Source organism: Argentina silus (genome assembly GCF_951799395.1).
Source record: "Argentina silus genome assembly, chromosome: 10".
Taxonomy (NCBI): domain Eukaryota; kingdom Metazoa; phylum Chordata; class Actinopteri; order Argentiniformes; family Argentinidae; genus Argentina; species Argentina silus.
Genome location: NC_139664.1, coordinates 7,855,472 through 7,883,068, shown reverse-complemented (window position 1 = coordinate 7,883,068; position 27,597 = coordinate 7,855,472). Strand labels below are relative to the sequence as shown.

Genomic DNA, 27,597 nt, shown 5'->3' with positions numbered 1-27,597 from the left:
TTCAGGTCTACAGAGTGGCAGGAGTCATTTGGTCCTACTTTAATCAAACTTTTTGAGTTAATTGAAGATCAACTTATACGATTTGAATTACCATAGCTGCATGCTCACATCACTGTTTCCTCGAATGCAAGCCAAACTCTACCATGTCACCTTCCTTCCTTCCTTTGTTATTAGCACATGCGGATGTATATAATTATTTCTAACTATGAGAATATGTCCATCTAGTGGTAAAAAGAAATGTTGCCAAGCAGCTCACTTGCTCAGTGCAGTGAATGCCCAGTGCCCTCATGAAGAGAATTACCAATGCGGTTGTTCAGAGACTCTACGGTAAATGCGCGTTGCATCCTGGGAGTTACTGTAAGATGGAAGCCCCCATAGTGACAACTGCATGACTTTAGTCATGTCAGAGCTTTGATAACAGGGTTTTGCTATTGTTTACAGGTTATAACTAGTTTATAATCCCTGTCTTTGTTTTGTAATTGTATTATACAAAGTGTGTAAATACGTGTCAAAGACGTGAAACACCACAGGTAATTATTGCTCGCTTGGTGCTAGCTACTACTAGCTCGCTCGGTCGTGTGTTTACAGTTTGTATCCATCCATTAAAGAAATGTGGGGCAGCTAAAACATTCATTTACATTTATGGCATTTAGCAGACGCCTTTATCCAAAGCGACTTACAACAAATTAACTGTGCTTTATCTGCTGAAGTTGTTTTAGTCTTGTCTGTCATTTACTGAGAAGCAGTAGTAGGCATATGACAGTTTATAGAATTGTAACTTCGCGTGTTGAAATTATTAGCGAAGGGCAACTATCCAAAAATACCCATGCATGTAGTAATTCTGACTTTCCTTCCCCGTGTTTCAAGTGAGCCATGTCTATATTGGGAGGGTTGATGAAAGCTGGAGTGTCCCTTTGGCATTCTACCTTCCAAACCACCAGACACATAACCAGTGGTAGGTATAGTAGCTACAATATTACATGCATTGCAGTGCAGCTGTTGTCATTCACAGTCTTTTAGGATCCTGAATTCAGAATAAAACGTGTGGCTACTAGTGTCTAATGTGTTTACAAAATTTAGGCTATACAACATTCAGGACATACACTCACTGAACACTTTATTAGGAACACCTGTACACCTTCTCATGCTGGAGGTGGTGTAATAGTGTGGGGGAATGTTTTCTTGGCACACTTTGGGCCTGTTAATACCAATCAATCATCGCTTGAATGCCACAGCCTATTTGAGTATTGTTGCTGACCATGTGCATCCCTTCATGGCCACAATTTACCTATCTTCTAATGGCTACTTCCAGCATGATAATGCACCATGTCACAAAGCAAAAGTGGTCTCAAACTGGTTTCATGGACATGGGATGTGGTAGAACAGGAGATTCATAGCTTGAAAGTGGACCTGAAAAATCTGCAGGAATTGTGTCATGCAATCATGTCATCATGGACCAGAATCTCAAAGGAATGTTTCCGACATCTTTTGGAATCAATGCCACGAAGAATTGAGGCTGTTTTGAGAGCAAAGGGAGGCCCTACCCAGTATTAGTATAGTGTTCCTAATAAAGTGTTCATGAGTGTATATTGTATGGGATATTTTGTGTGTAAGAAGCTGCAAAATGTGTAGGAAAGTTTGTGTAATGTGTATTCTGCAGGTGTGTGCTGTCGAGTCCGTATGCATGCCATCCCTGAACCGAAGAAGGTGGACAGATGGACTGAAAAGAGGAGCATGTTTGGGGTTTATGACAACATTGGAATTTTAGGTGAGTGAGTTTCCCTCTGCAGTCAGAGCTTCACCAATAATATGAATATTTTAGGTCACGTTCCCATCATAGTGCTGTCATGTAGCCTATCTTTTGACTGTAGGGGTCATCTGGTGGTTGAAGGCGGATAATTAACCATTTGAGACTAAAGGGTTGAAAAATGGCTTCCTCTTGCCATGACCTCTGCTTCAACTACACTGGTCTGCAGACAAAGGAACTTGATGTTCTTGCTTTGTGTCTGCAGGTGACTTCAAAGCCCACCCTCGAGACCTGATCTCCGGCCCCGTCTGGGTGAGGGCTTTTAAAGGCAACGAGCTGCAGCGCCTGATCAGGAAGAAGAAAATGGTTGGAGACAGGATGATGACGCTCGACAGGCACAATATGGAGAAGAGGATCCGCTTCCTTTACCGCCACTTCAACCGTTATGGCAAACACCGCTAATCTGGTACAGACCAAATAGGCCAATACTGCTGATACAAGCAGGGCCAGACGGAATATAACCCTAACCCTAACCCACTGACTGGACAACATACAGACTCTTTAAAGCTGGAAAAGGACACCAATGTTGAATTCTTCATGATGTATTGCGACTAAATCAATGTGTGAAACTGAATGCAGGTGGTCAGGAATACTTGAGTGACAACTAGAGTTTGATAGTTTGATGCTATCAAATTGACATTCCACACTAGGGTCTACAATAATTGTTGTGGATGCATTTTGGGTTATTTGAATGGTGTCAATAAACACAGGCTTGTATTGACATGTGAGTGAGTTATTGTGAAGTTGTGGGGAGTAAAATATGCATATTTACACTTATTATAATATTTATAATTATATGTATACCATAAATATAATAATTGTAATTTATCGCAATAAATCAATTATCCAATGGTTCTATTGCAGGCCCTTACCATATCCAAAATGTTTTTTTTTCCCCACGGGCAAGCAGGTTTTCAATGTAAATGCAAAGTAATGGTTGCTTATCACTTCCTATGGAAAACTGCGCACCTCCTCACGTTTATATTCATTGACTAAACGGAGCTCATAGCCGGGTTTGAAATAAATATTGGGCCAGGGAGATGTTTTTTGAGGAGGGGTATGACTCGAGGCAAGTGATAGCCTATAGTAAAGTCCCAGAGAAGGGAGAACTCAGCTATGGGGAAAACAGCCGAGTCAACATTCTGCACTAAGCAATGTACCGCAGTGTCGTCCTGCCGCCCTATCCGACACAGAGAGAAATCTGCAGTACTGCAAAGTGTTGAGGGAGAGGGGGAGAGGGAGAGCAAGTAAGGGGGGAGGGAGGGAGGGAGGGAGGGGGTTGGGAAAGAGGTACCGCACCATCGTTATGAGTCCAACTGTAGGGAAGGGAAGGGGAGCGACGCATTATTGCAGTATAGTACCATCACATACACACAAGCGAAACGACCGCACTAACCCACAAAACGACACACGACGATTCGCTTGCACACACACTCTCGCCTGGAGAGGGGGGACAGCGGTGGTAGGCTATTAGAAAATAAGGGAAAAAAATACAGTGAAATTAAACGATTAGTTAATCTAAACGAAACTCGAAATTAGTTGTGTATAGCTTTTAGAGGAGGAAACTTGCAACCACATCCTTTGTGGGGTTATTCTCTCCAGTTTTGAGCATCTCGACACAGCATCCTTTGGAATAGCCTGGACTTCAATATCTTGCATTCGTCTATCCTTCAAACATTTTTCCTTCAAGTAGGCCTATCCTTGGATTTATCTCTGGTGGAGTTTACAAATTAACTGGTTTTCCCTTGAAATTGAGAATTCGTGCATCATCCTTTCACTTGCAACCCCTGGTCCCGTTCCGCGAGTGAATTATTACCCGACGCGTGCCTCGGTAGTGCGGTACTTTAGTGATGACTTGCGGTGCAAAAGCATCGCTTTGAGATTACTGCACCAGCGTCTGCAACTGTTAGTTATTAACGCGGCACTTTAATCAGTCGGATATCTGAGGTTTTGGTCTCCTTTGGACGACAGCCGAGATTTGTTCCTTTCTTTTTGTGATTTCGCTTCTTTTTTTTTCTTTTTTTTACTTCAGACCCTTCCCCCCTCGCCGCTCTCTCACTCCCCGTCTCCCCCCTCACCGCTCACTGTCAGTGAGTCAGTTCCAAGCAGCTGCATAGAAGATGTGAGTATCAATGCGGATTTTCATCTTTTCTTTTTCTCAGTTTTATTTATTTATTTATTTTTTTACTATAAATCTAATTCCACTCAGCATAATCCCTACAATATCTCTTCTATTCTTTTGTTCATATCTGTCTTTTTGTTGTGCTCTTTCCTTGATTTTCCTCTATTGATTTGTTTCAGCATGAATTATTTTGCTGACGCAAGTGATTTTCCCGTCACAGCGTTACTGAATAATGTAGTGTGGAGTTGATTTCTCACAGTCAACTGTCCAGATAAATGCAGTTGTTTATTTGTATTTACATTAACAGTAGTGGTTTACTTTAGTACAGAAATGTGAGATTTTAGAGCATTTATTTTAGCCACATGACTTCCAGGTCACTAAAATTGTACCTGAATATCAGAATATCAATATCAATGTGAATTGATTAGTCTGAGGGTAGGCCTAATACCCTTTGTTCGTCTGAATATCAAATTACAGTACGTGTACTACTGTACTCAAGGCGTCTGGGTCAAGACTGTTCTGCACCTATAAAACAAGTTAATGCCACATGTATATTTGACAACATCAAAATACTTCTCACATCAATGGAATGGATGTATATGATGGAAGGAGTAATACTGTATATTAGAAAGAGTAACATTGTACAGTGTACATTTTGGAGTTGGCTCTCTTCAGCAGTCTAAGGTAGTAGCAGTGCGGAGAAAAAAAAAAGTAATTCTTCCTTCCAGCATTGTGACTGCCAATGGCCCCTGGTCCTACCATAGAGTTGTGCTTATGATGACTGATGTATAGATGACTCACTTACTTTAGACAAATGTAAGTCGCTTTGGATAAAAGCATCTGCTAAATGTAAAAAAATGTAAATGTAAATGAGATTGTCCAGTTCAGTCTGTGCTTAAAACCCTCCCCCCTCACCCCCTCACCCCCTCTCTCTGTCCTTATCCCTCTGTCTTTACCCACTCTTCCTCTTACCCCCTCACCCCCTCTCTCTGTCCTTATCCCTCTGTCTTTACCCACTCTCCCTCTTACCCCCTCTCTCCCTCTCTTTGTCCCTCTCTCTTAATCCACTCTTACTCTCATCCCTTCTCTCCTTCACACCCCTCCTCTTACTCTCATCCCTTCTCTCCTTCACACCCCTCCTCTTACTCTCATCCCTTCTCTCCTTCACACCCCTCCTCTTACTCTCATCCCTTCTCTCCTTCACACCCCTCCTCTTACTCTCATCCCTTCTCTCCTTCACACCCCTCCTCTTACTCTCATCCCTTCTCTCCTTCACACCCCTCCTCTTACTCTCATCCCTTCTCTCCTTCACACCCCTCCTCTTACTCTCATCCCTTCTCTCCTTCACACCCCTCCTCTTATTCTCATCCCTTCTCTCCTTCACACCCCTCCTCTTACTCTCATCCCTTCTCTCCTTCACACCCCTCCTCTTACTCTCATCCCTTCCCTCCTTCACACCCCTCCTCTTACTCTCATCCCTTCTCTCCTTCACACCCCTCCTCTTACTCTCATCCCTTCTCTCCTTCACACCCCTCCTCTTACTCTCATCCCTTCTCTCCTTCACACCCCTCCTCTTACTCCATCTCTCCTCATCCCTCTCTCTTAACCTCTTCTTTTTACCCTTAAACCTCTTCTCATCCCCTCCCTTTACCCCTCTTCCATCATATAACCCTTAATTCCTTTATCTTATTACCCTTATTATCCCGCTCTTCCTCCTCTCCTCCTACTAACTCTCTCATACTGTAAATCCTTCTTGGATTGTAACTTACATGTAAGTCTTACATTCTCTCTGCCCTCTCTCCATCCTTCACCCCTCTCTCCATCCTTCACCCCTCTCTCCATCCTTCACCCCTCTCTCCATCCTTCACCTCCATCCTACATCCCTCTCTCTATCCTACACCCTTCTCTCCATCCTACACCTCCATCCTACACCCCTCTCTCCATCCTTCACCCCTCTCTCCATCCTTCACCCCTCTCTCCATCCTTCACCCCTCTCTCCATCCTACACCCCTCTCTCCCTCCTACATCCCTCTCTCCATCCTTCACCCCTCTCTCCATCCTTCACCCCTCTCTCCATCCTTCACCCCTCTCTCCATCCTTCACCCCTCTCTCCATCCTTCACCCCTCTCTCCATCCTACACCCCTCTCTCCCTCCTACATCCCTCTCTCCATCCTTCACCCCTCTCTCCATCCTACACCCCTCTCTCTATCCTACATCCCTCTCTCTATCCTACACCCTTCTCTCCATCCTTCACCCCTCTCTCCCTCCTACATCCCTCTCTCCATCCTTCACCCCTCTCTCCATCCTACACCCCTCTCTCTATCCTACACCCTTCTCTCCATCCTACACCTCCATCCTACACCCCTCTCTCCATCCTACACCCCTCTCTCCCTCCTACACCTCCATCCTACACCCCTCTCTCCAACCTTCACCTCCATCCTACACCCCTCTCTCCCTCCTACACCTCCATCCTACACCCCTCTCTCCATCCTACACCTCCAACCTTCACCCCTCTCTCTTATATTTTCCACTATTATTGTAGCTTCCTCTTCTCCTCTCTCATATCCTTCTTACCTTCCTCTACCTACCTGGAGGGGTTTTCTCCCCCTCTCCTCTTTACCTCCCTTCACGTCACAACATTCTAATCCTCTCCTCTCCCTCTTCTCCCTGTCCCAGTTTCTCACCCTCCTTCTCATGGTATGTCTTGGGCTTTGAATTATACACTTATGTTTTAGTACTGCGACACTTAATTCCAACAACGATTTTCCGATGCTTGTATGATGAGGTTGTTTAGGCTTCTTCACAGTAAGTCGCTCTGGATAACGGGCGTCCAGTGAATGTAAAATGTCACCTCATCTCCCTTTCGCCTCGCCCCTCCTCCCTCCCTTTCCACATCTCCCCCTCACCAGGTCTGCCCCAGATGCTGCTGCCCCTGCTGGTCCCCCTGGAGCCCCTGGAGCCCCTGGAGCCCCGGGGGCACCTGGACCCGATGGTGCCCCAGGAGGGGGCCCACCTGCCCCACCCAACACCAGCAGTAACCGCAGGCTACAGCAGACACAGGCCCAAGTGGAGGAGGTAAACCAGGCCAATCCAGGCCAAGCCAGGCCAAAACCTTACATGATACAGTGTGTTACTTTTAGAGTATCTACATATGATTTAGGGATCTACTATCAGTGGCCAACACAGGGCTGTAGATCTTTCCATAAAGTCGTTCCCTGCCCTTTGCACTTGTTCACTCATTCTCCATCCTGGATCTGAGTCAATTGGGTATTTGTGTGAGCAATAGCGCCACCTTGTCAGCTCTTGAATGAGTGAAGGCAGAAGGGAAGGAACCTTTTTCTGGAATGAAATGCAGCCCTTGTATAATGAGCCATAGAAACAAAACAGATAGAAAGGGCACTGTTCTCTGTCCAAACAGGGGGAATTCTTTGTGTCGTGAACTCTGTCGTGATTTATTATACCATTTCATTTCAACATAATTTTGGCTGCTATGACTTAATCATTTTGATCAGTTATGCAGTGATGGAAGAAAGCCACTGCCCCACCCTGATCAGATTAGATCTGTCTCATTGAATCAAATCTTGTCAGGGTTGGGGCGAGGGCTTTCTTGCATCAACAAGATATTTCATAGGTCTGACAAGATGGCAGGATCATTTGATTGCTGTGTGGCATAGGGAATGAAGGATGAAAAAATGTTATGGCAGGTTCCTAAAATACATTATTGAAGATGGCCATATAGGCAGTTATTCTTTTCATATAAACAAGAATAAAACATCATGAGCCTGAAGTCATTCATCTATCCATCTACTAGTAAAGGACTGGAGTTTTCAAATAGTATTATGCTTCATGAATTTGATGAGTGATGTGAGACACCCTCTATATATTGTAGACTATTGTCTCTTCTCTTCTCCTCTTCTCTCCTCTCCTCTCCTCTCCTCTTCTCTTCTCTTCTCTTCTCTTCTCTTCTCTTCTCTTCTCTTCATCTCCTCCTCTCCGCTCCTCTCCTCTCCTCTCCTGTCCTCTTCTCTCCTTAACTCTCCACTCATATTTCCCTCCCCTCCTCCTCTCCTCTCCTCTCCTCTCCTCTCCTCCCCTCCTTCTCTCCTAGGTGGTAGACATCATGAGGGTGAATGTGGATAAGGTACTGGAGAGGGACCAGAAGCTGTCAGAGCTGGATGACAGAGCTGATGCTCTCCAGGCCGGGGCCTCCCAGTTCGAGAGCTGCGCCGCCAAGCTCAAGAACAAATACTGGTGGAAGAACTGCAAGGTAATGACAATACTCGTCTTTTAGCAGACTTGTCATTTATCCAATTTACAGTTGACATATATTCAGTACATACAGTGCAGAGAAAAAATATGTGTGACAGTTTTCACATTTTGTTATGTTTGAGCCTGAAATTTAAATGCATATAATTTTGATTGTTTTCAAACTGATCAACACAATCTACTCCACACATTAAAAGTGAAAGAAAAAATATTTCTTTTTAAAAAATGGATAGAAATATTAAAAAAATGAATAACCAAAATGTCCTGTGTGAATTAGTATGTGAACCCCTGGCAATGGCAAACCAAAAAAAAATAGTACAAAGCACTGCAATTACCAAATTACACAGTAGTTGGAAGGACTCATCTCTGTGCAAACATAGTGGTTAACATTATTTATTAATGAACATGAATCTCTCTGAAAGGCTCTTGTCTAGCACTAAAAAGTGAATAGTGCATACTCAGGCCATTCCTCCAACGTGAGCAGCTGGAGAATAATGAAACATTAATTAAACGTACTTAAATTTCAGGCTCCAATGTAACACAATGTGAAAACTGTGTAGGGGTTCAGATACTTTTTTCTCCGCACTGTATGTACAACATACAACGTACAGTATATTCAGTATACATGGCCCATAATGGAATCAAACCCACAATTCTGGTGTTGCCAGCATCATGCTCCACACAACGGAGGCAGCAAGGTGGGGTGAGGAGCGTTGAGGCGGACACACAGCGTCTGTCCAGGGAATGCTGTCATCCCACTCTCTAATCCCGTTAATTAGCGGCTGTGGGTTAGAGGAGAGACGCTCCAGGGAATGGGGGGAATAGGGAAGTTCTCACTGCAGCTTTCACTACTGTGACTGTGTGCAGTTACTGAAGGAATTGCATAACAACAGCACACAAATTGGATACACTGGATACAAGGATTGTGTGTGTGTGTGTGTGTGTGTGTGTGTGTGTGTGTGTGTGTGTGTGTGTGTGTGTGTGTGTGTGTGTGTGTGTGTGTGTGTGTGTGTGTGTGTGTGTGTGTGTGTGTGTGTGTGTGTGTGTGTGTGTGTGTGTGTGTGTGTGTGTGTGCATGCGCTTGTGCATGCTTGTGGTCCGGGCAAGTCTTGGCCCTGGAGGGCTGTTTGTGTTTTCCGGGTGAATAAGATACAAGAATATGTTTGGTTGCATTAATCAACCTCAGTCAAACATCTGGCTTGTTAGCGTGTATAGAGTGATGATTGAGAAGAATGAACCCTCTGAATCAGCCTCATATTGAAGACCTTCCTGTGTTGTTTCTTTCCAGATGATGATCATGATGGGTATAATTGGAGTCATTGTGGTCGGAATCATTTTCTGTAAGTACTGTATTCAAAGTCCCTGATTTCTATTGATCCCCATGATTCACTGAAAGACATTCACAGGTGTTAAATTGGTGTTAAAAATGAATCAGGTATAGTTATCAACACGGCTACGGTTTGGATGAAGGTTAGTGTAACACAGGCCATTTTGAATTCATACGATATAGCTATGATTCAGAAGACTCTGGTCCAAAATAGTTACTGGAGGGAGGAAACACTTTTACATTCATTGTGAAAACTGAAATGTTGGATTATTGTGTATTTTCTCTGTCCACTGAATTAAATAGATTAATTTGTAAAACATTTATATATGCATAAGTGCACTTATACTACAACAGGCCCAGGTCTGGACTGTCTACTTCATGTCAATTATTCATGACAGCTTATTATTGTAAATTATTTATATAATACCTCTGTTACCAGCCGTTCAATAGAAAAAACAAATATGAAGACAAATATGAAGCCAACTAAATGGAGAGAGAATACAGTCTCAGTTGAGCAAACTGCTGCACATATACAGTACAGATAGTTTGTGTGTATGAAGAACCCATGCATCTGCTGACCCTATAATCTAATGATGTATCCCCCCCATTTTTTCCTTTCTTTCTCTCTCTCTTTCTTTCTTTCTTTCTTTCTTTCTTTCCTCTCATCATAGTGTACTTCTTCTATTGAGCGTACCCCAGCTTTGCGGAAGGACACAGACATGAGAAAGACATAAGAGAGGGAAGAGAAGAAAAAAAAAATACGACACAAACCCAAGCTCCACTCCTCCACATTTATCCCCCCCCTCCCTCTTTTACACACAGTCTCCTATCAAACCATCTTGCACTTAAACGTGACAGTAGTGTTTAGATGTCTTTGCGCTCGTTGCTCTTTGTCCTCCGTCCCCTCCCTTCTTTTTGCCTCCTCTTTCTTCCTCTGTTTTGGCGTGGCGTCTCATTCACTTTCTCCCATCTCTGCGTCTCATGCATTATTGAAGTGTGCAGCAGAGAGAGAGAGAGTGGGGGAGAGAGGGGGAGAGAGAGAGAGAGAGGGAAGGAATGAATGAGGAAGGGAGGAGATGAGAAAATCTTTGTGACACAGGCACAGGCTGGAGCATACTGCTGAGACAGAGAGAGGTAGACTGAGGAAGGGAAAGAGAGAGAGAGCGAGAGAGTGTGTGTGCAGGGTGATAGGTCAGGAGATAACCGTCCTTTCTATCCCAGATACGCCAAAGCTTGTTCGTTTGACCTTTTTGAGAGCGTCCCAACATTTGTAAATTGATACTGACATACCTAACAACCTCCCCGATCCCCTTCCTCCTACCACCACTGCTACCATTATTACTACTACTTACTGTACTAATACAAGCTCATGGTTAAGATTAAGATTATGATCATTTTGTTTGTGTGTGTGTGTGTGTGTGTGTGTGTGTGTGTGTGTGTGTGTGTGTGTGTGTGTGTGTGTGTGTGTGTGTGTGTGTGTGTGTGTGTGTCCTTGTGATCCAAATCATTGTAGCCAGTAGCTTTTTTCCAGGTTTTGCTGATAGGCCTTTACTGGTATTTTCCTCCCTCACTGTCTCTCGCTCAATGAAAATGCAGTGGCATTTTTTGAAAGGCCATATTCAATGAGTAGAGATAGCTGTATAGGTAGAAGGGGGGAAAGAGAACAGAGAGAGAGAGAGAGAATAAGGAAAGAGGAATAATTCAGGGAAAGGCAGCAGCGACTTTTGGGACACTTTAACTTTTAGCATATGTTTATTCTTGTACCGCAGACAGACAGACAGACAGACAGACATAGTTTAAGATATGGACAGACAGACACATGCAGACAATCTCCTGTTACATTGATAGACCATTCATAAGTGTGAGGAAAGGTTGTCTTTGACACAGACACCTCCATAGACAGGTTAATGTGTTAAATTTTAAACAGGCAGAGGAACTTCTTTTGATATTTTGAAGTAAGCATCTTTACTGTGCTGTGGTTGTGTTCACTCTCTTTAACGTTCTAGTAGAGCGTGTACAGGAATTGGGAGAATTGGTCAAATAGTCTGTATAGTCTCCCAAAAGCAGGAGAAGGGGAGAGAGGACATACCTAAGTCGCTCAAACCCACTCCTTGCTCATCAAACAAAACAAAAAAAACAATATGAAAAAAACCCATTGTTACTTATAGTACAGTATAGGCCAAATGGAAGTGTTTGTTTCTAACTTGACTTGCATGGCAAACGATGTCCCTAGTTTTGCCTATTTGTGTGACCTATGTATCTGCCATTTCTGAAACTAACTGCCGATTGTATATTTTCTTTTGTTAGTGGTTTTAAGGACCTGTGTATACTGTATCTCTGATCTAATAACTCATGCGTATGCAATGCAATGAAGCTCAAGAGTTTGCCAAATTTTGCTTTCAAAAGAGGAATTCTACTAAAGCAAAGAACAATGATTGCTACTATAGTAAAACTAAAACAAGTAGTTCCATACAAATAGTACCATAAGTAGCACCACCTTTGCCAGACTACTGCTCCTAAAAATGTGTTTTTCTTTTCTTTATATTTTGTTTGGGTGTTGGATATTACTGAAAAGATTGTTTTCCTCTCTAAGATTGATAACGAGAGATTATTTGACACATTGTAAAAATATGAAAAATAGCTACATGTAAATTGCATTTATGAATGAAAATAGTGGTGATTACTCAAAGTTATCTAATAATATTGTGCAATATTATTAGGTAATTGAATTATACATGATAATACTGCAAGAGATGCAACTGGATCATGAGAATTCTAACGCATGCTTACCACTTTTGCTGATGCCAATAAAGAAATCATCTACATTACTGTGTCTACAACTTATCATTGCCACATTCAGTGTCAATACTCTATCATACATTTAAACATAACAAAATGTATACAAAATGTTTGTCCCAACAAATGTTTCACAACCACCCACATACTGCCAAATACTGTAGCAAATGAAGCAACAATGGGGAAATTCAAAAACATTTATTTAGAAAGAATGTACAATCTTTTACAGTGTACAGCAATTCACATTACAGTAACTCTTCTTTTTCGATCAGCTTCAGACTCCATGCCCGTGACGCTAAAAGAAGGGGTGAAGAAAAGTGTGAGTTAGATTGGAATCGAAAAGCGTTAGGACAACTTATTAATATGATGCACTGAGCATCCATCAAATTTCAAATGTTTCCCACAACACATTTCCTAGTCTGAAGAAGTAAAGCTAATGACAATCCATTATTTCACCACACCATGTAATAATTGTAAGAGTTTTTCCTATGCGTCTACAAGCTGCTCTGTCGCCTTAGTATAAAGAGTGGTTAAACCAAGTAGACCCAGAGAGAGAGAGGGCGGAACTTACCGTACCTATCTCATGACCTGGTAGAAGAAGAGGACAGTGATGAACAGAAAACCCAGGATCATCCAGTAGGAATCTGTAGGAGTGAAAATAAAGAGCATAGTAATAAATAACACTATAACACCGGTGGACGCTATTTTGTTTTGTCACAAGTTCCACAAATGCCTCACAGCAACTGATGTCAATGCGCATGTTTGAGATACACAGATTCTGCTATTTAACCTTGATCTGCTAGAATTATACGTGCAGACCTGTACAGAACCTGCATATCTCAAACACACACAGCAATGACTACCTGGCTCAGGTGTTTCTACAGTCAGGCTGACAGAAATGGGTGTAGCCAGGGTGGGGTGGGACACCAGGCAGGTGATGGAGGTTCCAGGGGGGAAGGCGGAGGGGTGCACAGTGAGGTGGGAGGAGAGGGAGACGGTGCCATCGCTGTACTGCTGGTGGCTGGAGAGAGAGACCTGGTCTGACAGGATGATGGGCTCTGTGTCTGTGGGAGAGAGAGACAGCCACTCGATCTGAAAGAGGGGGAATAGCAGAAAGAGACAGATAGTTATCTTTACTGTACTTCTACTTTCATTTACTGTCTGGTTACTGGGTGCAAATCACTTTGTTACCTTCATATTTGAGGTTATGAGGCATTTGTTGGTCAAAAGACTGAGCTGAGACCATAGAAAAGTTAATTTTATTTGAATTGAAATAGAACTTGAAAGCAGACATAAACCTGGACATCCAGAGGATAGTAGTGCTTGCAGTGGCAGCTCAATTTCTGGGACGACTCATCCCGAAATACCAACTTCTCCTCAGAGAGAGAGACACGGGGAGGTTCTAGAAGAGAGAGAAAGTGGAGAGAGAGATTTTATGACAGGGGATGTTTCTTTTCTTGTTTCAAGCATGTTTAGAAACCCAATATTGACTAAAATACGTTCACATTCAAATGTTCACATTTGTTCACTTCTCCACATATGACTCACGTGTGACGTGTAGCTGTATAACCTGTTGTGCCTGGAACAGGTTGGTGCTGACAGTGCAGATGTAGGTCCCCTCGTCTGACACCTTCACCCTGGCCAGAGTCAATGACGCATTACCCTCTTCAACCAGCAGGGTGGTGTCCACGCTCGAGCCCTCTCTCTCCACATGCACATGCACTAAATGGTAACGGAAACAAATGTGTCAATAATGTGTACATATGGTGGAAATTCAACCCTACCTAAGAGAGTGCAAGATGGACCCATTATCCTATTGTTTACAGCCATCTGCTCCTTTCCTGAGGATCAGAAACCCTCCTGGGGGTAGGAGCTATAGGGGTCAGGGGTCAATATGCGATTCACTATTCTTCTCACCTGCTTGCCCCTCCTCTGTCTCTGTCTGCCCCGCCCTCATCCCAAGCACTTTCCGCCCATTTCCTCTGTGCTGCACCCGCCAATCAAGCCCCACCTCCTGCCGCGGGGAATGATCCTGCTGCCGGTAGCCACAGTTTAGGAGGACGTCGCCCCCCAGAGAAGCGGAGGCGGACTGCGAGCGAGAAAACACCAGGAACATCGCTGAAGGGGTATGGGGATTAAAAGAGAAGGGGAAAGGGGTGGTGGAGAGAGAAGTATGAAGATAAGATTAAAAAAGGTAAGGAAATGGAAAGAGGAGGAAAGAGGGGTGATGGAGCAAGAAGTAGAGTGAAAGAGCAAGACAGAAGAAAGGGGTAAGGAAGATGGTGTGTGATTACTAGTACAGTACAGCTAACAGTGTAATAACAAAATCACACAAAAACAAAAAGTCATTTCACTAAAAGTATGATCCTCACCCTCAGTCAGTAGAGTCCCTGATTGGCTGAGAGGAAGTTCCAGTTTTGTCTGTAAAAGAGTCGGTTGGTCCACCTCAAGTGTCAGGGTCTGCAGGACCAATGTGAAGCTGGGCCCAGCCCCCTCCACATGCAAGGAGCCAATGAAATAGGCAGTTTTTGTACCCTCCTTGGACCCGTGGGGGAAGTAGCGGCTGATCTCACATGTCACTTCCTGTTCATTGCAGTCGGCATGGAGCAGTAGCTCCGCCTCTGGGATCTCAAGGGACGACACTGTTAGAGAGAGAGAGGGGGGGGGGGGGGGGGTCAATGTGCAGGTTCTAATTATGTCACAACGAGACCCACAAGAAGTTTCTGATAATGCCAAATAGGAAAATACTGATGCCAAAAACGGCTTTGTATTACAATATAACAATGCACAATTTCCAAATTGCTTCAGGTAACAAATGTTTCTGAAGAAAAAGAAATGGATGAACCCACCTTTAACTTCAAAGATGATGTCATCAGGATCAGGGATCGCCGGAGGGTTGAACGGGGTGAATGTTTCAAGTGAAAGGTCAGGGGTCACGGTCAGGTCTTTCAGGACCAGAGTAGCTGGAGTACGAGTGAAGAGGGCACCACCTCCCATTCCCCTCATCCCACTACTCTCCTCCACCAGAGAACAGGACAGCACAACATCTACACCTCCCTGAGCTGAGGCAAGGAAGAAGATGGAGGGAGTAAGGGTCAAAAAGAAGAAGAGAGGGGAGAACAAAAATTAATGGGGAGACAGAGAGGGGTAAAGAAGAGAGTGATGGAGGAGCACACAGATACAGGATATAGCCATCATTGAACGTTTAATTGATTAAAGATTGTTGAAAATATGTTGAAAATGTTTGTTTAATGATCAATATTTTTGCATAGAAGTTTCAGAGTAAATGGTCTTACCAGAAACTAATGTCGTCAAATATCCAAAGATAATAATTTCAAGCATTTTTTCAAGTTAATAATCGGTCAACAGTTTTTTTTTCTTCATAAATATATAGCTTGATCGAATCGAACTAATTGTCACGCTCATATCATTTTAAATATTATTAAAATAGATACAGAAGGCTCACATTCACAGCTACTTTCACTTTTGTTTGCAGTGAATACTTCAAGTTCAACAGACCACGATGTTTGCACAGCCCGTCAAAAGAACATCTCAACAAAATGTAAAAGTTGTTCACAAAGTTAGATACTGGCTAAATAACGTATAGATGCCATTTATCCGCCATTTGCGTGGTTTTGAGCGCTCGGAACAAGTGCGTCATCTTGCAGAGGAGATGCAGAGCGAAAGTAAAAGTGTTTATACTAAAGCATCCTCTCCTCCAATGACAGAGCACGTGGCTTGTTAGTCATTGGTTACTGTCAGACTATCCAAAATGTAGGCTAGTCCAGTCCGCACTTCTGAGTTTATTGCTCGATAATAGAAGATACTGTGTGTTAGCCGTCGTCGTGCTGGGAATATCGGATTGAAACAGCAGCTTCTGTAAAACAGATATCGCGCCTACCGACCTGCACGCACGCACGCACGCACGCACACACACACACACACACACACACACACACACACACACACACACACACACAGTAGTACAAACTACAGTGGTATTCAATGGAAAAGGTGTAGATTGAAACAGTTGGTCTTTATTTGCAACCATAAACATGAGCAATCAGTGAGAACAGTAGACTACACACAGTTGCCTCATTTGTTAAATCAATTGTTGTTGTTATTGTAGTTATTGAAATAACAATTATTTTATTTTTTATTATTTATTTTACTTATTCTCCTCCATGGTCTTGTTGATCCAGTCTAAGTAGATGGCAACTCGGGTGTAAACCCCATATCTGTGAGCTTGTCCACATCCCACCCCCCAGCTGACAATCCCTGCTGCCCAGAATCGCTGACCATCCCACAGGACGTACGGTCCACCGCTGTCCCCCTGACAGGAGTCCTTGCCACCCTCAGAAATCCCGGCACAGAACATGTTGTCTGTTAAACTTGGAGTTCCACTTCTCTTGTTTTTCTCTTCATTGATAGAAGTTCTGCACCTCCCCTGGTCCACCACTGGAAGGCGTACATATCTGAGTTCATTGGCTATTCTGTCGCCATCAATGCCAAAGCCTGACACCAACCTGAAAAGAGAGAGGAGAGGCTTTTAGAAATGGAAATATAATAGATAATGCATACAGTACTATGTACTCAGTATGGTAGTCAAGAATAAGAGAGTAGCCTATGTTGGATATGGGGCATAAGGACTATTTATTTTATATTTTAACATAGTGCTGTTATGTATAGCTTCCGTCCATTTATTTTTCATGAAACCAAAAGCAACAGATGCCCACTTACCCCAACACACCAGTGCTGATTGTAGCACTCCTTGTTGCTGGCAGACATACTGGCATTATGGCAGCATGGAATGTGACTGAGTGTTGAAGTCTGATTAATGCAATGTCATGATTGTAGTTTACGTTATTTGGGTTGTTGTACTGAGGGTGGGGGTGGAGAGAGGTAATTTTAGGAGGAGAAAGTCTTGCTAGTTTCTCAGCGTCATTGTCTCCCATAAAAACCTGAGAAGCAAAGCAAAAAGATTGATGGAATTCCCTTGTGTTTATCTCTATGAGAAGCACTAGCGTCCATTAGTATGTCAGAGAGTCTACTTACCCTAACTACGTCAGAGAGTCTACTTACCCTAACTATGTCAGAGAGTCTACTTACCCTAACTACGTCAGAGAGTCTACTTACCCTAACTATGTCAGAGAGTCTACTTACCCTAACTACGTCAGAGAGTCTACTTACCCTAACTATGTCAGAGAGTCTACTTACCCTAACTACGTCAGAGAGTCTACTTACCCTAACTACGTCAGAGAGTCTACTTACCCTAACTACGTCAGAGAGTCTACTTACCCTAACTACGTCAGAGAGTCTACTTACCCTAACTACATCAGAGAGTCTACTTACCCTAACTACGTCAGAGAGTCTACTTACCCTAACTATGTCAGAGAGTCTACTTACCCTAACTACATCAGAGAGTCTACTTACCCTAACTACGTCAGAGAGTCTACTTACCCTAACTACGTCAGAGAGTCTACTTACCCTAACTATGTCAGAGAGTCTACTTACCCTAACTACGTCAGAGAGTCTACTTACCCTAACTACGTCAGAGAGTCTACTTACCCTAACTACGTCAGAGAGTCTACTTACCCTAACTACGTCCTTCTGCACAAGTGTGCCCTGATGCACCAGGTTGTGAGCTGCAGTCATGATCCAGCGGTCTGCTATCACCATGCCCCCGGCTCTAGCTCCATTCACACTCAGCATCACCTGCCAGGGGATGGTCTTATTTGGGGCCTTGCTACCTCCCAGGATCCTCTGGTAACCTGAGATGAACACTGTGGGTTGGCCACAGACTGGGCAGGGGACAGAGGGCATACTGTGGTGACAGGCTCACTTAGGTAGTCATTGAGGAGCAGGGCACACAGAATGGTTTTTGCAGAACATGGTAAAACATATGTATAATTATATTACGGGAGTTGAAAGTAGCAAAAATGTGTGTGGAGTAATGCACAAGTTAATGATGCATGCTTTCCATATGCTTAGAATAGTATTTATGAAAAGCGTTCACTTACCTGGGATACATGTAGGAATGACAGGGATGTCATAGTTGTCTCTCCACCTTCTGTCTGCTGTACAAGTGTAGCTCACTGAATAGACAGACAGACAGACAGACAGACAGACAGACAGAGAGACAGACAGACAGAGGGCAATAGACAGTGGTGGTTGTCATTGAAAATGGAATCAAGTTGAAACACACTTTTACCTTACTTACTGTATATATTGTGTTTGACAGAGAATGTGTTCGCATGCATAGTATGTATGCTATAGGGTTGATAAAGATCTCACCATTTACTCCCCCAAGGAGAGAGTAGAATGGCTCGTTACAGTGGTACTGAATGACTGAGTGATATTGATTGTCAGAACCAGATAGGAATGTCACCCCTCCGTTCAGCAATGGTTCAGGCTCACCACAGTCAATTACTGCATAGAAGAGAGACAGGGGGAAACCAAAACTCTGTCATGGAGGGGTAAGAAAAGACCTGACTTGGCATCCACTCTAAATTACCAAGATTACAAACTAAAAATGTTAATGGAAGCTTAAACAAAATCATTCTATTTGACTTTAAAATCAGTTTGAATTGGACTGAGTCAGGACTGGACTTTGACTCACTGTGGCACTCTGGGAGAGAAAGGTGCCACTGTCCGCTGCTCTGACACATAGAAGAGTAACTCCGGATCTCTTTACCATCCTGAGACAGAGAGAGAGTGGGGGGGGGGGGGGGGGGGTGAAGAGGGGAGTGGTGAAGACCGGTAATACATTGATTCATGTATAAGCTGTCCTTCAGAAAGGAAATGCAAATTGCATGTGCACAAGGCGAGAAACGGAGAACGGAAATTAGAATTAAATTAAATTAGTGATCGATAGCGAGAGAGAGAGAGAGAGAAGAAAACGAGAGGCTTGAGAAGGATATTATTATCACTCACCTTCATAAGCTTGTAGCCTGGGTTGCAGCGTACTTGGATGTAGTCTCTGTAGAAATATTTGGGAAAGATCGGGGTGACCCTACCGTTGGCCACAGAACTAGGAGACGCACACTCCACCCCTTAAAACAACAACACAAACACGACTGTCACTTCTTCTCAATGCTACTGTATGTGAGTTATCATACTCTTCCATCCCTTTACTCTACCCTCCCTCCCTCCCTCCCTCCCTCCCATACTCTGGGTGCTGTAGTGCAGGCTCCAGCCCCGGCTCAGCCCAGCCCAGTCAGAGTGGTAGTCCAGCTGAACAGTGTTGGAGCTAGTGGGCCTCAGGCCTGGACTCTTCCCCCCACACAGCTTCACAGGCTCTCTGTCTGGGATGGACACCTGGGTGGGGCAGAGTACAGGAAGTAATGTACACCTAATTGTATAGATGATGTACTGTATGTCCTTGAACACACCCACACACACACACACACACACACACACACACACACACACACACACTTCAATACTTTATTGGGGTTCACAGTAAAGCGTTACACCAAAGACCCCAACATATAACAAAGGTCATACAAATAGTCATGGATACAGGTAAGGCTGCCAAATATCAGTATTACCAGCTGACACCTGAAGCCAAGGCCACTAATAAGTGTGACTAGGGGCTGGTATTTTGTCAAAAAGGCTTCCTCCATGTAAAGCGCAAATGAGCAGCCTAATATGGTCACCTCCCCTTGGCCTTACATTTACATTACATTTATGGCATTTAGCAGATGCCTTTATCCAAAGCGACTTACAACAAATACATTTGTTTAAGTAAGTGAATCATCTATCCATCAGTCAACATAAGATAAAGTAATCAACGCTCGGACCAGGGGCCATAGGCAGTCACAATGCTAGAAAAAGGAAGAATTACTTCTTTTTTTTTACAGGAGAGAAACTTGTACAGGGGGGTAGTGGGGGTGAAGAGGTCTTTAGGAGGGACCGTTAAGATGTAGCCTGAAGACCTTGCAGAATGATGTCTGCATTCTTCAGCTCAGAAAACAGAAAAGGGTGTCAGAGCGATGTTTGATCTACGCTCAAAACAAACCAAATCATTCATCAAACGCCTTATCAACAACAACAATATATCTCATCATCATTCTCACTGAATCAGCTTGCCATAATATGGGAATGCTTGTGAATTTTAACTGTTGATGGTGACGCCTGTGTAACTTCACTAGCAATTAAGTTGACAATGCGGTCATGCCTGGCAATGGGAAAAACAAAGGCCTTTGTATGCATGGCAGCCATTAGTGATACACTATGTGCCACAGACTCCATCTAGTGGATATCGGGGTGCATAATACAAAAAGGCTTGTGACTCGCGGGATACCAGAGTGTGAGGTTATACTTAGTTGGCAGAACCTGTACCCTTGCTTTAACAGTAAAATTAAGTGTGTCCTCGCCTATGGCAGCGTTTTTGTACATGGAATGTGATACACAGTTGTCACAAAGTCCAGAGCAGCAAGTTTCCCCAGCGACCTCAGGCCAGTCCAGTGTTGCATTAGCTGCTTCTGTCTTATACTGAGGGGAGTTGTCCTTGATGATGAATTCTGTAGCTCCTGGGATGTTCCATCATGGGTGACTGTAGCCTCCACAAAACACAGGGGTCTGTAACCACTGCATCAGATGAAGACAATGGTTCCATTTGTGGGTTAATGTTTGTCCATTTTAGCTCCACTCCAAACTGGTTGCATAGGTTATTGAGACCTGGCCAGTCCAACCAAACTTCAAAGCCCGCAGCACGTATGTCCAGTTTTCCATTGGTCTTCTTCTTGAAGCCCCAAAAGTTGTCCTCTGTGCCAATTGCCCGTAGCTCCTGCACTGCTGCATCCTCACTATTAAGCATATTCAGGAGATGAGTTGTTCTTGTGGTAGTGTATATCCATTTGACATTTGGGACCCCCAAGCCCCCCTCTTTCTGGCTGTGGAATAGGACATCTCGAGTGGAATGTGTGTTTAGGCATAACCACTTTCTCGCCACTTGAACAGTTTTGTCGTTCTTTTCTCTCAGAACATTCTGTGGAATATGCACATTGGCAAACAGATGCTGAACCTTTGCTGGGGCCACTTCTCTTACACTCTAGCTTCATGACTACAGGCAGAGGGGACTAGTCAATCATCTCAAGCCTAGTTATATAATCATGAGCGAGCTCTTTCACTTGTTCCCTCCTGCTCACTGGCAACATTGTGTCCAAGGTAGTAATATGTTTCACACACACACACACACACACACACACACACACACACACACACACACACACACACACACACACACACACACACAGACACAGACATAGACACACACACACATTACACAGCATTACCTGTAGCCAGTGATAGAGACAGCTGGGGCCTTGCTGGGTGTCTATGCTCTCTATGTGGAAGCTGTCAGTGAAGTTGAGGGTGACGGTGAACCCAGGCTCCACAGAGATGACGTACTGACAGGACAGGCCGTTGGGCGAGTAGCCAGGGAACCCCGGACTGGACAGGGTCCCCTCTGGCTCGTCAAAGATACCCCCACCACAGGACACTGGGTGGGGGAGCAAAAACATCCACAAACTGTACCCACATTCAAAGCTATATATAATAATTTGCTTAAACACTTAGTGAGTGTGTTTCTCTATTTTACTCACACACACAGGTGCGCTGGTCTGGGCGGAGCTCGTAGCCATGGCGACATGAGCAGAGGTAGGAGCCCAGGGTGTTATGGCATAGCTGGGAGCAGAGTGGGCCAGAACCAGCCTCAGGCTCCGCAGCAGAGCACTCATCTACATCTGGGAGGGGGAGCACAGGGGGAGGAAAAGGAGAGAGAGGGGGGAGGGAAGAGAGAGAAGACGATACAAGAACGAGGGGGTGGAAAAGAGGTGTGTGTGGGGGGGGGGGGGAATGGAAAGAAAGCAGGTGGACAGGGATCACATTTACACATTTACAACCCTTGTGCACCACCTCCTGGATGTACTGTAGTGTTGCCACAACTGCCTGGCTAATATTTGTGTGCATACAATACACACACTCATCAAAAATATCCGCAATATCACTCACAACCGTTGTGTACATCCATTTATCAACCCTGCAAATGTTTATGACTGACAGTAACCCATGGAAACACATGGAAACAATGCTACCTATGGCCTGATAGTGAGCGGAGAAGCCAATGTGCCGGTGGAGTTCAGGGTTTGAGTCGTCCGTCTGAAAGATAAGGCTGAGGCTGTTGCCCGGAGACAAGATGGGTTGGTTGCCTGGGTGATGTCCATTGGCGGAATTCTCCGGGCCACAGAACTTCCCCAGGATCTTCTGGCCATATAGAACCTAGATTGCCAGAGCAAGAATCAGAATCAGAACATACATAGTTGGTATAAGGTTCTTGAAATCCTTGAATAGTAAGCAACAAAATGGCACTTATTGCCAAATCAAGATTAGAGATTAGGTCTGACAATTACAGTAGTTATTAATTTAAGTAATTATGAAGCCTCAATCAGTTTTGTAGCCTAAATGCTAAATATGTCCACGTTACTGCATTCCCAATACAATGTCCTTGTCTTCAGAACTTCTAATGCAAACATGTCGCCCATTAGATTTCACAATCTCAGACCAGGTTGGCCGAATTCTGTACTGTAAATCTATGGCTCTGCCAGGTCCTTTGGAAGCGCACTGACCGTGAGGGAGTCGTAGTAGCAGTCGACAGAGGCTTCGATGTCTAGGTGAGTGAAGCTGAGCTGGACCTGGTAGCCCTCGGGCACACTGAGATCCCACTGCTCTAGCAGGGAGGCAGGGTAGGGCTCAGGGTATTGGGGGGACTGGACCTCACCATGCATCGCTGGCTTGGACCGAGGCAAACGTCCACACTCACACACAGACAAACACAACAGCCTGGGACAGATGACAGAGAGAGGGATGGTGGGTGAGGGGTGAGACAGGAGATAAGCAAGGGGAGCATATGTGGTGTTTTGTGTGGGTATGTGACCAATGACTAATCAAAAATATAGATCTTAACATACTAGAGCCTCATATTCATGCTGCTGTACTGCTGTCAGCTGACATAGCCAGTGTAGCGATGGTTAGAGAGACAGGGGAAAAACCCACTGATAACACTGTAATCATATGTTCTACAGTAGATTGTCAATATATGGTTAAACATCAATATCATGACTGCAGAGTCACTACCTATCTTCCGCCGTAGATTGAAGGCCCATCTCTTCAGGCTACATCTTAACGGTACCTTCACCCCCACTACCCTCCCTGTACAAGTTTCTCTCCTGTTGTTGAAAAATTGTGATGGCCTATGGCCCCTGGTCTGAGCATTGATTACTTTATCTTATGATGACTGATGGATAGATGATTGACTTACTTAAACAAATGTATTTGTTGAAAGTCGCTTTGGATAAAGGCGTCTGCTAAATGCCATAAAAGTAAATGTAAACATCATTACAACGTTGAGCAGTGGAAGACTTACCTACAAGGGTTACCTACAACAGTACAACACATAACACACTGTTATAGTACCTTAGTTGTCACCTAATAACAACTGACACAGTCGTGACAGAAATTGTTTAGTTCACCGAGTTATATCCAAGGGTTCAAGGATATAGTGTTGTCAAACAGACTCACCAGAGGATGGAAGGGGTCCAGGTCATGTTAGCGGTGCTGTTTACTGGCCAGGAGTGGCTATATAGAATACTGATTTATAGCGGAGAAGCTCAAGGGTCTCACGTTGATGATCGGCGTGAGTTTCACACAGTCTGTGGGTCTTAATAGGGAGCAATGGTGTGTAGAGTTAGACTGAGAGTCTAAAAGTCAGAAATCAAATGTTTGACTTGGCTGAAGTGGAAGAAAGGGAGTGAGACAGGGGATGGTATTGAGAAAGAATGAGAAGTAAAAAAATAAAAAATAAAGCGAAAAGTGTTGTGCATACAACTCTCTTTCAAAGCGGTCTGTTTGCTAAGTTTGTTTTGTTTACACATCGGGACAAACTCCACATTGGGTATGTTTGTTTAGAACACAACATGTCACAGCTGTGTATGATATGATAGTCTCTTCAGGGATGAAATTGGGAGATTTATTTGTCTGTAAGTAAAAAGTATACTAAAAGTACAGTATGCTACACAGGTAAAACAAATCATTTTTGTTTAAAAAAAATAAAACAACATAGAGTCAATAATTTTTCAATTCAGACTTTATTGACGACATATGAGGACAAATCTTAAGTGATCCAAAACATCTTTATCTAGCTTAATTCTCAACCATGGTCTTGTTGATCCAGTCTAAGTAGTTTCCCACACGGGTGTAGACCCCATAACGGCCTGGTAAACCACATCCACTCCCCCAACTGCTGATCCCTGCAACCCAGAAACTATCCCCTTCCCTCAGCACGTATGCCGCTCCACCATCCCCTGCACAGGAGTCCTTGCCCCCCTCAGGCAACCCAGCGCAGAACATGTTCTGGGTTAATGTGCCCCAACACTTCCTCTGATCCACCAAAGGAAGCTGGACAAACTGAAGATCCTTGAAAGTTGGGCCGCCCGGAAAAGAAATGCCAAACCCCGACACCATGCTGAGGAGAAAGAGAGAAAGAGAGAAAGTGTGTGAACCAAATGAGAGTTTAGTGGTACTGATAACTCATATCACAATTATCAAGCGAAAAGAAAATGGAACTGGAGTTTGTTTGGGTTAGTTCCCATTCTATATCAGAACACTACTACAACCTTACACCAAGAATGGTAACACTTTACATTATGGTGCTCTTTAAAAAAAGTTTATAATTATGTTGTTTATAAACTATTGATTATTTGTTTATAAATCATGTATAAACCATTAACAAGCAGTTCTAACTCATTTGTTCAAATTGTTCGATAGCTGCTTAGTGCTTGCCAAGTGAGCTTACAATTAGGCACACAGCTATTAACACTTTATTATTGCTTGTTAATGGTTTATAAAGGATATAAACAAATAATCAATAGTTTATAAACTAGTTATGAATCACTTACAAACCCTATATAAAGGACACCTTCATGTAAAGTGCTACCAAAATAATTTGTGGAGGAAATGTCTTATTTGTCATCCATTGAATATGCAAAAAAATGTAATGTGCTCTTGACAACATCCTCCTCAGGATCTTAGAGGACCCGTTGGTGAGTAATAGCAAATACTACAACAAAAACTGAGCACAATGATTTAAAAACCCAGTCTTACCCAATCTGCCCGGCGACGTATTTGGCGTCTGCTGCTGGCAGACACACTGGCATCACTGAATTGTTGAACGTGATTGGGTGTTTGAGTTTGATCAGGCCAATGTCATTATCAAAGTTGTATTCAGGATGGGAATGGAGGGATGCTGCCTCAAGAGGAGAAGACTGAAAGAGTATCTCCTCGTTGTTATGTCCTACATAAAGCTGAAGACAAAGACAAGAACACTGACTTTTGTTATGTATAAGAAGAACTGTATCGCCCTTACTGTCTGGTCGACTGGTCCGTTCTGCACCTGTCCATCGTCACACTGTAGCATCATGGTATGCTATTGTCTTTTAAGTCTAATTCATCAACAGTACACGGATGTGTTAGTGAGGTCTTGTTTGTTCCCATAGTTATGTGATTCTATGCCATGTGATGTCTCATAGGTGATATGTCTGGATATGTTTCATGTGTTTTATATATTTGAAAAACAAATAATACAACAAAAACAGTATGAGTATTGAGTATGTACCTTAAAGTTTTCCTTTAATCGTGCTGTGTAACGAGCGAGCACACTGGCAGACGTCATGACCCAGCGGTCTCCAATCACTATACCCGCGCCTGTTGTTATGTTGGAGGTTACAATCTGGACATGCCAGGGGAAGGTTCCATTCGGGGCAACATCCCCTCCCAGAATCCTCTTCAGCTTCTCCACGGACATGGCTGGGAGGCCACACACTGGGAAGGGGTGGGGGGGTACAGCAGGGAGACAAGAGAGGGTAGTTGGAATGGTTAGATTGTGGATTACACAGGATTTAAGATGCACTTGGTCAAATAAGAGATTTGACATACAGCAGGAGTTATGCACTCATTAGGTGTTTCTTAGAGAGTTAGAGAGAGAGAGAGAGAGAGAGAGAGAGCTTAGAGAGAGAGACCTGGGATACACTGGGGAGCCACCACAGTTGCCAAGTTGCCAAGATCGTCTTTCCATTTTCCATCCGATGTACATGTATATTTCACTTCTGGGGGAAAAGAGGGGTTGGGGGGGGGGGGGGTGGCATATCACTTTAGGACCACAGTTCCAGTTTTTTGGCTTAATATGGACAGTTATGATACAGGCCTATTTATTGTATTGAGTTATCAACGCTATGCTAAAATGAGTTATTAGTTATTAAATTAGCTATTAGTTCTATGCACCTTTACATTTGTTGTGAATGATCTTGTATAAAAGTCTCACTTTTAATTCCTCTAGGTAAAGAGTAGAATGGCTCATTGCAGAAATATTCAACATATGTTATATCACCAAATGTCGATACTTCCACCACTCCGTTCAATATTGGTTCATACGTCACATTGTAGGCAACAACAGCAGAGGAGACTGGGGCCCAGAAGTCACACACAGACACACACAGCAAGCTGGAACACACAAGAAAAAGAGACAAATATGTACAGTAAGGCTATGATAAATGTGTCTCCTGAATCCATATGAAGACCTTAATACAGTATATGATCACATCTAAAAGCACAGTGAGGCGATGGAAGAAAAGGTTTTTTTGTTCTGCAGGATCCTTCAGCAGGTGATAACCATGGTACCACATTTCTTTCATCATGACCTGTCCTTCACCTACAGAATATGGTTACTCAACAATAAAGCAGAAAAAAATGAAGACAGTCATGGTTTGGAAACCATCAAAACAACCAGAGCAACCACTCACCACAGTGTAGAATAGATCCAGGCCATGTCTGAGGTATGGCTGAGTCAGGACTGGCTGAAGCAATGCCTCTTTTTATGGGGACTGATGGAGGGACAGAAAAGTCAAATATAGTCATTATAGTTAGCTCAGTAGTGTTTGACTTGGCTGTGTACCACGAATAAGCAAAACCAGCAGATGGGGAAAGAGAATCTCAGGAAATGGGGAGGAACTACATATATGGGTGAAAGAGAGAGAAGCAGTGAGATAACCCAAGTCACCTGAGACAGGTGTTGACAAAGCTTTTGAAACTGTTTCAGTTGAAACTATTTTACAAATTAGGTTTTGTTTACTCACATATACAATGTAATGATTTAGGGGAAACTTACCACTGTTTTTACACACAGAAGACAGTTTCGGAATTATTTTCAAACATAATGTAAG

The 27,597-nt window shown here is 43.6% G+C and overlaps 5 protein-coding genes across 6 annotated transcripts; 2 read left to right on the top strand and 3 right to left on the bottom strand.

The window, feature by feature from the left end:
* Positions 1 to 358: 358 nt before the first annotated feature.
* Positions 359 to 2,528, top strand: mrpl51 (mitochondrial ribosomal protein L51). The gene is made up of 4 exons (XM_083678398.1): positions 359 to 530; positions 868 to 955; positions 1,661 to 1,768; positions 2,013 to 2,528. The coding sequence occupies exons 2-4, from the start codon at positions 874 to 876 to the stop codon at positions 2,207 to 2,209; spliced, it is 387 nt and encodes a 128-aa protein (XP_083534524.1). The 5' UTR covers positions 359 to 530; positions 868 to 873; the 3' UTR covers positions 2,210 to 2,528.
* Positions 2,529 to 4,291: 1,763 nt separating this feature from the next.
* LOC310810771 (vesicle-associated membrane protein 1-like) lies at positions 4,292 to 10,256 on the top strand (the record flags this gene model as incomplete). The annotated part of the gene is made up of 6 exons (XM_083678621.1): positions 4,292 to 4,302; positions 6,607 to 6,627; positions 6,840 to 7,005; positions 8,039 to 8,197; positions 9,485 to 9,536; positions 10,195 to 10,256. The coding sequence occupies 6 exons, from the start codon at positions 4,292 to 4,294 to the stop codon at positions 10,209 to 10,211; spliced, it is 426 nt and encodes a 141-aa protein (XP_083534747.1). The 3' UTR covers positions 10,212 to 10,256.
* Positions 10,257 to 12,502: 2,246 nt separating this feature from the next.
* Positions 12,503 to 15,992, bottom strand: tapbpl (TAP binding protein like). 2 transcript variants are annotated; one of them, XM_083679216.1, is made up of 9 exons: positions 15,616 to 15,992; positions 15,169 to 15,381; positions 14,692 to 14,961; positions 14,237 to 14,437; positions 13,868 to 14,041; positions 13,618 to 13,721; positions 13,183 to 13,411; positions 12,891 to 12,963; positions 12,503 to 12,614 (listed from the first exon to the last, which is right to left on the bottom strand). In XM_083679216.1, exons 1-8 carry the CDS (start codon positions 15,659 to 15,661, stop codon positions 12,896 to 12,898), a joined length of 1,305 nt encoding a protein of 434 aa, XP_083535342.1. In that variant the 5' UTR covers positions 15,662 to 15,992; the 3' UTR covers positions 12,503 to 12,614; positions 12,891 to 12,895. The 2 variants fall into 2 exon arrangements, with proteins under 2 accessions (XP_083535342.1, XP_083535341.1); XM_083679215.1 differs by having other exon boundaries at positions 12,896 to 12,963.
* Positions 15,993 to 16,487: 495 nt separating this feature from the next.
* c1r (complement component 1, r subcomponent) lies at positions 16,488 to 23,928 on the bottom strand (the record flags this gene model as incomplete). Its single annotated transcript, XM_083678620.1, has 13 exons — positions 16,488 to 16,845; positions 17,060 to 17,280; positions 17,915 to 18,120; positions 18,340 to 18,414; positions 18,614 to 18,748; positions 18,939 to 19,017; positions 19,253 to 19,371; positions 19,489 to 19,636; positions 21,619 to 21,824; positions 21,928 to 22,068; positions 22,420 to 22,603; positions 22,951 to 23,164; positions 23,903 to 23,928. The coding sequence occupies 13 exons, from the start codon at positions 23,926 to 23,928 to the stop codon at positions 16,488 to 16,490; spliced, it is 2,112 nt and encodes a 703-aa protein (XP_083534746.1).
* A 595-nt stretch (positions 23,929 to 24,523) lies between these two features.
* On the bottom strand, positions 24,524 to 26,183 carry LOC310810769 (complement C1r subcomponent-like; the record flags this gene model as incomplete). The annotated part of the gene is made up of 3 exons (XM_083678619.1): positions 24,524 to 24,845; positions 25,484 to 25,683; positions 25,995 to 26,183. The coding sequence occupies 3 exons, from the start codon at positions 26,181 to 26,183 to the stop codon at positions 24,524 to 24,526; spliced, it is 711 nt and encodes a 236-aa protein (XP_083534745.1).
* Between the last annotated feature and the right edge of the window lie 1,414 nt (positions 26,184 to 27,597).